Source organism: Gadus macrocephalus, chromosome 8 (genome assembly GCF_031168955.1).
Source record: "Gadus macrocephalus chromosome 8, ASM3116895v1".
NCBI classification, from domain to species: Eukaryota; Metazoa; Chordata; class Actinopteri; order Gadiformes; family Gadidae; genus Gadus; species Gadus macrocephalus.
In genome coordinates, this window is record NC_082389.1 from 23,112,685 (window position 1) to 23,125,430 (window position 12,746).

At 40.6% G+C, this 12,746-nt stretch overlaps 2 protein-coding genes and 3 non-coding genes across 7 annotated transcripts; 1 reads left to right on the forward strand and 4 right to left on the reverse strand.

Annotated features, from left to right (window-relative positions):
- Positions 1-1,421: 1,421 nt before the first annotated feature.
- On the reverse strand, positions 1,422-8,421 carry eif4a2 (eukaryotic translation initiation factor 4A, isoform 2). Its single transcript, XM_060059955.1, is given in 13 exon segments — positions 1,422-1,954; positions 1,956-2,018; positions 2,517-2,596; positions 2,827-2,926; positions 3,034-3,161; positions 3,572-3,726; positions 4,167-4,265; positions 4,349-4,491; positions 4,493-4,515; positions 4,895-5,034; positions 7,013-7,139; positions 7,483-7,534; positions 8,274-8,421. Coding segments are annotated over 13 exon segments (1,218 nt in total). The 5' UTR covers positions 8,303-8,421; the 3' UTR covers positions 1,422-1,875.
- Positions 3,325-3,508, reverse strand: LOC132463732 (small nucleolar RNA SNORA81). The gene has a single exon (XR_009527131.1). It is a non-coding gene; the product is annotated as a small nucleolar RNA SNORA81 (small nucleolar RNA).
- LOC132463734 (small nucleolar RNA SNORD2) lies at positions 4,590-4,656 on the reverse strand. Its single transcript, XR_009527134.1, has one exon. It is a non-coding gene; the product is annotated as a small nucleolar RNA SNORD2 (small nucleolar RNA).
- Positions 6,885-6,956, reverse strand: LOC132463733 (small nucleolar RNA SNORD2). The gene has a single exon (XR_009527133.1). It is a non-coding gene; the product is annotated as a small nucleolar RNA SNORD2 (small nucleolar RNA).
- A 163-nt stretch (positions 8,422-8,584) lies between the features above and the next one.
- Positions 8,585-12,431, forward strand: dcun1d1 (DCN1, defective in cullin neddylation 1, domain containing 1 (S. cerevisiae)). Of its 3 annotated transcripts, none has more exons than XM_060059951.1 (7): positions 8,585-8,637; positions 9,731-9,944; positions 10,038-10,206; positions 10,562-10,692; positions 10,820-10,902; positions 10,981-11,077; positions 11,774-12,431. In XM_060059951.1, the coding sequence occupies exons 2-7, from the start codon at positions 9,773-9,775 to the stop codon at positions 11,848-11,850; spliced, it is 729 nt and encodes a 242-aa protein (XP_059915934.1). In that variant the 5' UTR covers positions 8,585-8,637; positions 9,731-9,772; the 3' UTR covers positions 11,851-12,431. The 3 variants fall into 3 exon arrangements, with proteins under 3 accessions (XP_059915934.1, XP_059915933.1, XP_059915935.1); XM_060059950.1 differs by lacking the exon at positions 8,585-8,637 and adding an exon at positions 8,944-9,169; XM_060059952.1 differs by lacking the exons at positions 8,585-8,637; positions 10,981-11,077 and adding an exon at positions 8,946-9,169.
- The last annotated feature ends 315 nt before the right edge of the window (positions 12,432-12,746 follow it).

Genomic DNA, 12,746 nt, shown 5'->3' on the forward strand with positions numbered 1-12,746 from the left:
TAAATGAAATGTATTATTACCCCCACCTCTGGATATCTATGTACAATATATTTAGATAGAGCTCCAGGACTCCCGCCGGAGCACCCAGTGTTCTTGAATATTGACAGAACACAGCCAAAAGCTGTGTGTGCCTCACCATTGCGATATAGCCGCTGTTAACATGAGCGCATGGTACCGTGGCCGCTCGTGGCCACCCCCACCTTAAACCGGTCAAAAGAAAATCCATCACGTTTTTGGAAAGCTCATTGTGGCTGATATTCTGCATTTCTTGAACGCCTTCAAATACTGTATTAAGGGCCCACTAACACCTATATATATTAGCATCCAATAGAAGAGATTCACTTTTCCAAGGTCTCGGCAGTGCATTTAGTAACGTCATTGAGTGTTTCATCGACAGCACTTCAACAACTGCATCGGCTCATTAACCAATTGAACAAAAATAGAAATGACGGGGCAATTTTTGTTTTATTAAGACTAGGGATGGGAATCGAGAACCGGTTCTTGTTCAGAACCGGTTCCGAGTCAACCGATTCCTTGGAATCATTAGCAAGCCTGCTTAACGATTCCCCTTATCGGTTCCGGTCGCGGCAAACGCGTTGTGACGTCACACAGACGCTGCTTTGATTGTCGCCGCCGAGGAAGAATCACATTGTGCGTACACACCAAACGCGACGGGGCGACAAGATCCCATACAAAGTGAACGTAGAGACACATAAGGGCGAATCACGGGAGAGAACCGTCGACAAGTTTTTGTTGTGATGACAGCCAATGGTAAGCGTTCAACAGCGTGATAACTGAGTGACATGTGTAACGCAACAGCCAATCAGCGTTCAAACTCAGGGCAGTCCGGGGTGAACTGCAGCATGGAGAAAGTGATTGTTGCAGTTTGCGACGCCAAGAGCTCTGTATATAATATAAATAATATCACAGCCAACAGCTCTGTCGCCTCCGGATGGCCGTAGCGTGAGGAGCTCATAGAGAATGGGCTTCTCGGCGTTTGTTTACCGGCATTGCTATGGTTTCCGGTCTTGTGTGTTCCAACGGTTTATTAGGTAGGCCCATTTAATAAATCTTGTCTAATCGATGCTTCATTTTGTTTATGTCAGTTGAGTTTTTTTACATGTTGAATGCAAATGAGCACTGTTAGCATTCCAAAAGGCACAAGCTCTTACTTGGCAGTTTTCAGTTGCATGGCACATGATGGCATTTGGGCTTAAAAAGCCAAACATATTTTTTCGTCTAGAGCCTAGACCAATTGATTTGAAAATGAACAATTTCCTAATACTAGAAGCACTTCTGATCAGATATTAGAGATTTAATACAAACAAACACATTTATACTTATTTTCTCACCCAATGAGAATCGATAAGGAATCGGATCGATAAGCAGAATCGTGAAATTCTCATCAATTCCCATCCCTAATTAAGACATTCATACAACTGCTGTAACGATTTACAAAAGTATCTTCAAAACGGTAAAGCCACAAACGACAAACAAATAAAAAACTGTTACAAGAGCCTACACATTTACATATATATTAGACATAAGCATAACATAATTTACAGACTTTATACAGCACATGTACTTTTTAGTCCACAAGTAAATAACTAAATGGTGAAGTATATCTAATACACTCATCACTATTGAACATGGAAAGAGATGCCTGCTAGAGACTCTGTTTAAAGACCCCATAGCTATTGTAGTGCAGACCAGCTAACTTTTAAGATGAGAACCTACTAACTGTCCTTCATTAAAGACGCCTCGCTTTTAACGTACGTGAACATTATCCAAAGTAAGATCGTTAAGTTTTCTACTTTTGAATGATATAAACGCGATTGGACGATTTACATCGCCTCATTCAAGAGATCTCCCGGCTCAAATCAGGTCGGCCACATCCATAGGCATCTCGTCTATAGTAGTGTTGTAAAAGGTCTCAATGTCCCGAAGAATCCTCGTCCTCCTCAGTGACAAAGTTGATAGCAACTCCTTTTCTGCCAAAACGACCACCGCGCCCAATTCTAGAAGGTAAAACAAGGCTGTTATTTTTGTTGTCATTAAACTAGGGCTGCATCAGAATACTTACTTGACTGCTATATAGTAGGCATTTTGTAGTAAGTCACAAATACAGGGCGTCCGAATGCTCAGTATGCATTGTGTAGCAGGCAAAAAGTTCCCAAATGCGTACTACCGCCACAGTATAAAACGGTAGGTGACAACGCTATCCGACAATTCAGCCGTAGTCTGTTAACTGAAGAAGGCTGCGGTGAGAAAAAATTAAATAGGTAAATTATCGCAGGTGACTATAATTTTGCCGGCATCTGATGTATGCATGCATACATGCATCGGAAATAGGTCATCTCCAAACATCCAGTGGCTTTTCTGTGGTGTTCGGAGGCGTTCTACGCAAAGTTGTACTACATTAACGGTCAAGTAGAAGAACTGAACAGAAATAGTATATTCTTAGTATTCGGATGCACCCTAGGAGTGGTGTAGTTAGGCATCGGGCTGCAACTTACCTATGAATATAATTCTCTCGATTAGTTGGTAGGTCATAGTTTATGACCAGGGAAACTTGCTGCACGTCAATTCCACGAGCCTTAACCAGAAAACAAATATGGTAATTGCTCTATTGTACTTCTGGTTCAAACTATTTGGACCAATGCATTTGTTGACTGCTTATAAAGCAAGATTTCCAATGTAGAAAAACCTATTGTGGAGCAGACTTTATCACCTCAAAGTGGAATTGCTTGGCCATTTTTAGGACAGTTGCACAGCAATAGACTGGGTAGGAAGTTTAAAGTATTGAGTATCAGAGCGGTCACTCACCAGCAGATCTGTGGTGATCAGGACCCTGCTGGACCCAGACCTGAACTCTCTCATGATGACGTCTCTCTCCTTCTGCTCCATGTCACCATGCTGGGAAGATTAAAGTTAGCATTTAAAAAAATTAAAGTGCACTATCCTTACTTCTAGAAGTGTTGCATTGATATAGCTATTAGATTAAAAAAAAGACACTAGATCTTACAAGAGCAGACACTGAAGTCCCTAGAATGCATCTCGTCAGTGAGCCAGTCGACTTTTCTCCTGGTGTTGAGAAAGATCACGGCCTGGGTGATGGTTAGAGTCTCGTAAAGGTCACACAGCGTCTCGAGCTTCCACTCCTGGTGACAATGATAACGACCAATACGTTAGAATTACCCATGAAACTGGAATGGCTCAATGCATTAAATTATAGGCAAGTATATCGGAATGGTCAAACACAAGTCCTGTTGAGAAGTGAATCATAGTAGATGTGTCCTAACACCACCCAAGTTAAGAAAAATTGTCTGTTGCACAGCATCTTGAGCCAAAGGATACTGGACATTAAGAAAGAGGTCCTCCCATGCCTCACTTTCGACACAGTGCTTATGCTCTCCTTCCATGGTGTACCCATGCTTACACGGCCACAAGAGCTAGGCATCAAAGCCTCGACTGTTGCAGTTTCAGCAGGGTGCTTTAAAAAGAAGGGTGCATTCAAGTGAATGCATTAAAAGTGTGAAACTAGAGACGTCAGTTGTCAAACTCCACCTACCTCTCGTTCAACATTTATGTAGAACTGTTTAATACCCTCCAGGGTAAGCACTTCCTTTTTCACCAGGATGCGAATCGGCTCCCTCATGAACTTTTTTGTCACTTCCAACACATCGGCTGGCATGGTAGCAGAAAGAACCACCTGTTAAGGTAGGGCTGTTAGAGCTGGACTTGAGGTTAAACCTCATCAAGTGGCATGTAAAGAACATTACATTAGATGTGGCAGTAGGCATTGAGACCAGTCAAGGAACAGCAAGAGGTTGGACTAAAGCCCATTTGCTGCACTCTACAATACTACAATACAATACTCTGTGATAAGGTAGGGCAGACGATATTAGCATTTGATGAAATGCTGTTAAAAATAATGCTACAAGGATGGATATCCGGAGGTCTGTATTAAGCCCATCCAAGCGTGACTGGCTTACAAATTTGTCTACCTGCATGCACGCTAGTCATGGTCTAAAAGAGTACATTGGGTGGTTTCTCCAAATTGTCTACCCTACAATATCGCATTTTGCAAAAATTGGATCATACAATTTTGGCAAAGTTATTGATACAGAAGAGTGATTGTGCAAGTTTCCTTATTAGTCACTTACTTGGACGTTTCTGAAAGACCTCATAGATCTGATCCTTGAAACCTCGACTAAGCATCTCATCGGCTTCGTCCAACACAAACATCTTGATCCATTTAGGCGCTAAGCAAATTCATAAGTCTATTATTAGACATTCAATACCTGAGGAAGCAATGATAAGTAGAAACTTGTGATAACGTACTTACAAAGGTATCTCCTATTCAGCATGTCAAAGACACGCCCTGGGGTTCCCACCACCATGTGGGGGGCCTCTGCCTGGAGCTTCTGCATTTCATTGCGGACATTGGTGCCTCCAATGCAGGCATGGCAGGTAGCTCCCATGTAGTCCCAACGCTATTATAACCTTCTGGATCTAATACATAAACAGACAAAATGATGCGTTTCAGTATGCATACAATACAAAAGTAGAAGATGGCATGATTGAATGAGTGATCAGCAAAAAGTTTGTCCCCATTATTGGGTAAGTCCCGAAAGATGAAAAATCATATCACTCATTTCTCACAGCAGGGAAGAATTTTTTACATTCCAAACAGCAGAGCCACATCGCCTTTCAGACCAATGCAGTCACGGACAGGGACTACACCAATCCTAAGAGGGGTCCATCTATTTGTTTTGGATTTTGAGAATGAGTGCTGGAAAAAAATACCTTTGTCTTTTGAGCCACTGTCCCGATTATGCCAGCCTTGGTCTGAGAAACAGTTAAGTTAACCCTGACTTCAGGACCAGCATACCTGCTGAGCCAGTTCTCTGGTGGGGGCCAACACCAGAGCTTGGGTCTCCTTCTGCTCTATGTCCAGCTGTTGCAAGATAGAGATGGCAAAAGTGGCTGTCTTACCAGTGCCGGACTGGGCTTGGGCAATGACATCATAACCTAATTGGGAAGGGAACACACTGAAGTCAACCATCAGCCATGTTATTTCAGACACTAAAGCGAGTAGCGACCAGTTGACCAACCACTCCTGCTTTAAAGCAGTTCAATGTCGTCAGTAGGCTTGGGCGGCATTTTTTGGATACCTTCCACCGGGCTATACTGTATGTGTAAACAAACTAGAAAGCAATATCCAACTTCGTCAAGTGTCTTGGTTTAAGTACAAATCCGGTGTAAAATTTATCTGGGATATGTTTAGTATGATAACGAGTTGGGATGTTTGTTTGGGAGCAAAAAGGCACATGTATACGCATTCTTAAGTTGGCTGTTTTTAGCCGATTCCACCAAAACGCTTTAGACTTGGAACAATGGGGGCATGAGTTATGGTAAAAACTAAAGTTATTTAGAGATTTTGCCATCCGTCAACAACACGCAAGCTGTGTTCGCCAATTTACTGATTGAGTCTTAAACACGAAATGGCGTAGACGCAGGGCTCCAGAGTGCGCCTAATTTGGGCGCACATGCGCCTAGAATTCGGGGGAGTGCGACCAAATATTTTATTTGGGCGCACCGGTGCGACTGAAAATGTATCTGGTATCATTATTTATTTTTTTCTTACAGAGCAGTCTATTCATAATATTGTAATAACCACGGAAGAGGCAGTGAATGAAGTATTGATTAGACAGCGATTTATTAGACACCTAATAAACCGTTGGAACACGCAAGACCGGTAACAATAGAAACGCCGGGAAACAAACCCGCGAAGCCCAATCCAGGGGCCTGTACTACGAAGCTCGATTAGAGGGTTAGCGAAGTATGTTGAGCTGAAACCTGGGTTAGCTGTACCATGAAAGTCGATCTCTTTAAGCGTCGCTGTATCACCATGGTGACTTACGCTCGCAACCAAACCTGGTCGGGAGCAGCTTTTCAGCGAGTCTACCCGGAGATCGGCTACTTATATCGGCGTCCCTTGGCATTGTGTGACGATATTCTTTATGAGAGATACAGATTCGGCATTTATTTAATGGTCAAGATATTATTAATCAATGGCGTAAATATCACACGGTGCAACCGGTGCAGCTGCCCGGGTTGCCCCCCTCCCCCTCTCAACAACTCAGCGCAAGGCAGGCACGGTCCAACCCCCCCCCCACCCCTCAACAACTCAAAACTTGGGTGCACCATAAATACGTGCTGGTGCACCCAAATTAAAAATTTAGGCGCACCAGTGCACCCAAGGAAAAAGTTAGTCTGGAGCCCTGCGTAGAAGGGTGAACTACTGATGGTATCGTTTATAAAATGTCCTTTTTAATAAACAATCTGTACTTTAAAAGTTATCAATGCCTCGTTTTATATTTTAAGACCCTTATTATACTACCAAAGTAGTGACGGGCTACTTCTAGCCTTTTAAGTGGTTTAAATAGCCATTTAGTTCTTACCATAACACATGCCCCCATCGGTCCAAGTTTAAAGCGTTTGGTAGAATCCGCTAAAAACAGCCAACTTAAGAATACGTATACATGCGCCTTTTTGCTCCCAAACAAACATCCCAACTCGTTAGCATATGAAACATATCCCAGATCCATTTTATACCGGATTCGTCCTTTAAGGCCCATCAAATAATTGCTGGATGTGACAGAATTGTCCCCGTCATCCATCGAGTTGGTCCAAACCCAAACGATAAATTTATAATATCTGAAGTAGCCTCATGGAAAGTGACCTGCATTATCTACAGTATGCATTTATTCCTACCATCTGCAAGTCTAAAAACCCTGATGTAACACAATACCGCCCAAGCTTAGTTTAAAACTGAGATTTTAGCAAACACAAGCAATATGGTTAGCCTGAATGATTTTGAGTGATCAGTAGTATAAAAAGTTGTCACCAGTTCAAAGTAAGTCCCGAAAGATGAAAACATCATTTCACTCAAAAGCACTAGGTTGACCAATCAAGAATGTTACTTGATAATTATTGATAAAAATACCTTTGATGCAAGGGATAATTGCCCTTTGCTGGATGGCAGATGGCTTTTCAAAGCCATAGATACCCCTCAGCAGGGCCTCCTTCAGGATCATGTCATCAAAGTTGTCTGTAATTTCAGTCCAGTTGCTCTGAAGGAAGAAGTAGAAAACTACTAAGCAACAAGTAAAAAGTTGTCCGAATTTGTGAATACGAGACCTGCACTTCATTTACACAAAACTAAACGAGACAACCGCTCATATATACAGCATTTGGGAGAAACTAGTTGAAACAAAAATATTTGACTGCTTATAAAGTGATCGATTTCGAATGTAGAGAAACCTATATTCGAGCACAGACCTTAAACTGCCCCAAAAAGGCCACTCAACTTTTGCAAATAAGAGTTATGGGGATTTACTTTTTTTTTTTTATCTAGGGGAAACCTAAAAATGAACGTTTATGTTTTCGATGGCAAATTCTACATTTATAAATTACCTCGATGATGCCACCTGGCTCCATCCCTTCTGGTCCCCCATGGTCTCCATCTCTGGAGAGAAAGGCAAGTCGTTAGAAGACATCCGAGCTTCATAAACCAGCATAAAGTTAGTAAGGATGACGTATTCAGTATACCAGATATCCAACTAGTACTATAAATCTCATGTTGACGGAATCAAACGCGTTGCATAATGTTCTCAATTCCGCATTAAATGTATAATAAAAAATATGAAACGTATTTAAATTATGGGCTTGAGACGGTTTTTTAAATTAGGAAATGTTACCATGTTTGAAACAGCCCGACTGCATTCGCCGGATATTACAGAAGACAATTGTCAGATATCGAGAACTAATCGTTCAATAATGAAACAATGAAACACGTGCACTAATGTTTATAAATCGAATTTCCGCTCATAAAAGGTAACGGGTCGGTCAAACGATTACTCAGCGCTGCATGGAAAACCAGGCCCTCTGGATATCTTCAGGGTACATGGTTCAAATTAAACGTTATAGTTTGGTCGTTTTTGCCAAAATACATTTTTAAACTACGGGCCCACAGCGATAAACATTTTGTATTCGACTTCACAAATAGTATTAAAACAGTGACAGCTTTGTACTCGAGTACGTCGAACAACATGCTAGCAATGAGCTCGGTGAGGCCTGGCTGGACATGCTCAAAGTCACGTTTCTTGAGGTCGAGCTAAGTAAATGCATAACATGTTGAATATAGCCGGAAATGTAACAAATAGGGATTTTAATGACCAATTTAGTAAACGGGCAGTGTCATTTACCTGTTGAAACCAGAAGACTCACTCGACATGGTCTGTTATCAACCTCGGCATGCGGCTGGAAAGATCGCTCATGACGACTGCAGCTGAATTTATATGGCGGGACTATATTCGTTGATGAATGTAAAATCCAATTATATGTATACTTCAAGAATATAACACTCACTAAATAATTAAACTCAAAATGTCATGTTATATAAACCATTTAGAAATCGTGAGCAGTGACTAATTATAATGTAACAAATACCTTTATCTATATTGGAGCGGAAGGATATTGCAGTAGTCAGGAGGTCTTGTGCCAGAGACTGAGGTTAAAATGAGTTCCAGCTAGGTTGAGATTTCCATTTCTTGTGTTTGATTAACTCAAGTAGGTCACACATGCTATCGCTTATTGGAAATTATTATTGAAATAGGCTATTTACCAGATCATATTCAACCAATAGTTATGTGTTGGTGTATTAATTTATTGATGTATTTAAGTGGTCTGAGGAAATCTCTATCTTATTGGCCTATATTGCAACATTATTAATTTTTAAGAAAATTAATTTCTTAGCTACAGTACTGGTTTAAGTTTTTTTTATTAAATATATTGATAATTAAACGTCAAACAAATAAGTAATTGAAACTTCGATTTATTTTTCTTAAACTACTTCCTGTTTTCTATCAAAATAAATGTTGGCTTAGATGTTTTATCTACTCTGGGCAGAACTTCAGTAAGAAAGAGCATAACATGTGTACAATGTAAATTATTGCAACATCTGATCCACTTGTGTCTATTGTTTATTTAACTTTTAATCTGAAGAGAACATATTGCAACCGGAAATATGTATTGTACCTAGTAACTTAGCACAGGCTAGCCAGCTGGATGGAAAAAAGGGAGTCGGGCAATTTCAAACATGGTAAACGCTACCTCAATCAATTGGTTTTTAGCAGTTCCAACGATAAATAGTGAAACACTGTGTTGCTCTAACATATGAATGATTAATCTGAGACAGAAGAGGCACCAAGGAACACGAAATCCCGGTAGTTTTAGCCATCGGTGGTTAATTAGCTAAAGATACAACATGGGGAACACAAGCTAGCCAGTTTAGCTTATTTTGTTATTAATTGTTTACAGCAACTTCCATAATGGTCTACTGGATGTCTTCGTTTAATTTGCAATTATAACGAGTGTTGTATTTTGCCCTAAACCGAAAGTTAATCAAATATCAATGAGGTAGCAAACCCGGCTAGTTGTTCAATGTTTTGAAGAAACAATCTGTGGATCAACATTTTCCGTGAACTATTGATAGTTTCACATATTGACAACACTAGATACCCTATATAACTTTACTGTGTAGATCCATAAATAAACCAATTCAGGTATACACAGGGTTTTGGGACCTGACTGGATGTGCTAGTGTAGAGGTTTGGACCGATGTTCTTCTCGTTTTGAATCTTCTTGTTATTTTTTTCTGCAGAACAAGCTGAAGTCCTCACAGAAGGATAAAGTTCGTCAGTTCATGATCTTCACTCAGTCCAACGAGAAAATTGCGTTAGCCTGTCTATCACAAAATGAGTGGAAGTTAGATGTTGCCACTGATAACTTCTTCCAAAACCCAGAGCTCTACGTTTCAAATTTAAAGGGAGTCTTGGACAAGAGAAGGCTTGAACAGCTGTACAACCGATACCGAGGTACTGTTTTTAAAGCAGATGAACGGGCAGACAATATAATTTGCTTTTCTCCCTAAGACCTCTTCTGTCTTACCTACTCACTTTCCCTCATAGATCCTCAAGATGATAACAAGATCGGTATTGATGGAATCCAGCAGTTTTGTGACGACCTGGGCCTGGACCCGGCGAGTGTAAGCGTGCTCCTTATTGCGTGGAAATTCCGGGCAGCCACGCAATGCGAGTTCTCAAAGCAGGAGTTCATGGATGGAATGACAGAGCAAGGGTGAGAAGAAAACTCCATATGCCAGTTCTGTTGCCAGTGTTGGGTAGCTGTCGCTGCAACGCCTAGACATGTTTAGCCTAAGACACATAGAGCTGGCAAAGATGAATACAACAGGGTAATTTTATTTTTCTTACTTTTTTCATTATTGATAATGTGTTCATATTTTGGTTTTTATTATATGACTAAAATATTAACGGGTCACTGTTCATCATAAACTCCATGCAGCTTGAGAAATATTCTAGCTTGCATACATTGAGGTTGAGGACCCTTATCCCATGCAGAACCCTTCTATAGCCAATACCGCACCAACGTAAATTAGTGGCTTTGGTTCTGAAGCTTGTTTTCTTTGTCTTAGGTGTGACAGTATAGAAAAGCTAAAAGCTCAGTTACCCAAATTGGAACAAGAGCTGAAAGACCAAGGAAGATTTAAGGACTTTTACCAGTTTACATTTAACTTTGCTAAGAATCCTGGCCAGAAAGGATTAGGTAAGTGTTTGTGCTTATGTGTGCATGCGTGTGTATGTGCAAATATGTATGTATTAAATTATACATGTTTTACACTTCCCTTTTGTATATATGCATGCATATATTTATTATATAAACTTTTTTTTAGATCTAGAAATGGCAATCGCATACTGGAATTTAGTATTGGCTGGAAGATTCAAGTTCCTGGATCTGTGGAACAAATTTTTAGTTGTAAGTGAATTGGTATTATCAATATTTCAACCGTCCTTTTTTGCTGGCTAACATCAGTCCATACCTCACTTCCTGCAGGAACACCATAAAAGGTCAATTCCCAAAGACACATGGAACCTCTTGTTAGACTTCAGCACAATGATCACAGACGACATGTCGAATTACGATGAGGAAGGTGTGTACAGAGATAAATTACTCATTTTCTGTGTTTTGGGGTTTGCACATTGTAGTAAAAGGCTGTGTCATACAACTGAAACTTCATAACTTGCCCCGAGGTCATATTCGGACCACATAAGCTTCCTGTTTTGGTCTGTACACACAAACACCAACCCTTTTTTTATTTATAACACCCGTCCCAATTCTATGTATCTTTTTATTTTCTCAAATGTATGTTTAATGCATCCACGCGGCAACATGAGGATGGCCCTTTCAAGGTCTTCCACTTTGAGTTCCGCACCTTAACGTTTTGGTTGGTAGTTAAACACTGGTCGACTCTTTGCTCATACAACCTTGTCTCTCGGCTCCATAACGCTGCCATAATAATTAAAGCGTTCTGCTTTCTCTGACGCTATCATCATCTCCCCACTTTCACTCATGGATGATATCATTGTGTGAACATTGATGGTTTTCAATGTACACAGAAATGGGTTTGTGATGCACCCTGTAGAGCATACGGTGAGTCGACGCTGACTGCAACACAAAGCAGCGTTTTCAGCCCGGGATTGAGTGTGAACAGATATTCAGAACCAAGGGGAAAATATATGTATCTGGCGTAGTGTGTATATGGCATCTATTGTGGGGTTGCATTACTGTGAAAAGCCTTAGCTGTCTGCAGTGTAAAGAAACTGTTCATTTTTTTTTTTTTTTTAAGGCGCATGGCCGGTACTCATCGACGACTTTGTGGAGTTTGCGAGGCCACACATTGGGACCAAAAGTACAGCGGTTTAACAGAGGCAGCCCGCGGTGGCTTCCGGAACATTAACGTTTGTACAAAACCTCACCGAACCTCGGTGGGGAGTCGGGGAAGGGGATTGCACTGAGCTGAGATCTACATTGCCTTTTCAACCCTCAGGACCGAGACGTTTTACAAAGAGACATTTTAAGATATACAACATATATAAAGAAGGCGTATCTCCTCGTCTGTGGAATGGGAGGGGTTGGTTTGGGGGCTTTTATTTCAAATCTAGGTCTTTTTTTCTTTGAGCTCAAACAAACTGAAAAGAAGCTACCATCTTGGAATGATGCAGATCCAGTCCAGCAAGTCGATTGAAATGGGCCTGGCTCAAGGAGCTACTACCTTGTTACACTGGCTTTTGAATCATGATCTGAGAAGTCAGCGAGGGACTCATACTTCGAAATATTGAATCAAATTTTAATACTTTTGAGTGCATACCTGCTACAATTTCTTTAACTTTTAATAAATATTTTGGTGACAGATCAGTACAAAATAGTGATTGTATTTTTTTTGTTTTAGGCATAATGCTGTTTTCAAACACATGTATAAAGACAATAAATATTTCAATATTGTATCTTTCTGCTAAAATCTTTGTTTATTTTTCTTTATGTACAAAGGGCTATACCCTTATTCTCGCTAAATAGTAAATAGTCTGCCATTTGTTCATTAATGCTATATTTAACTCATTAATATAAATGGGATAAATTGCATGTTTCTTTAATTGTGTGTTGGTTCCCTCGCCGCGTGCTGCTCTCTAGTGGCCGCACGGAGCACTAAAACCGGTTGCTACGGGATACTTGGCAAACAAGTACGGGTGGTCGGACCGTGGAGTTTGTCGGAGATATTTAGCTGGATCTAAGGCTGATTTACTTGGGCAAATATTGCTGAT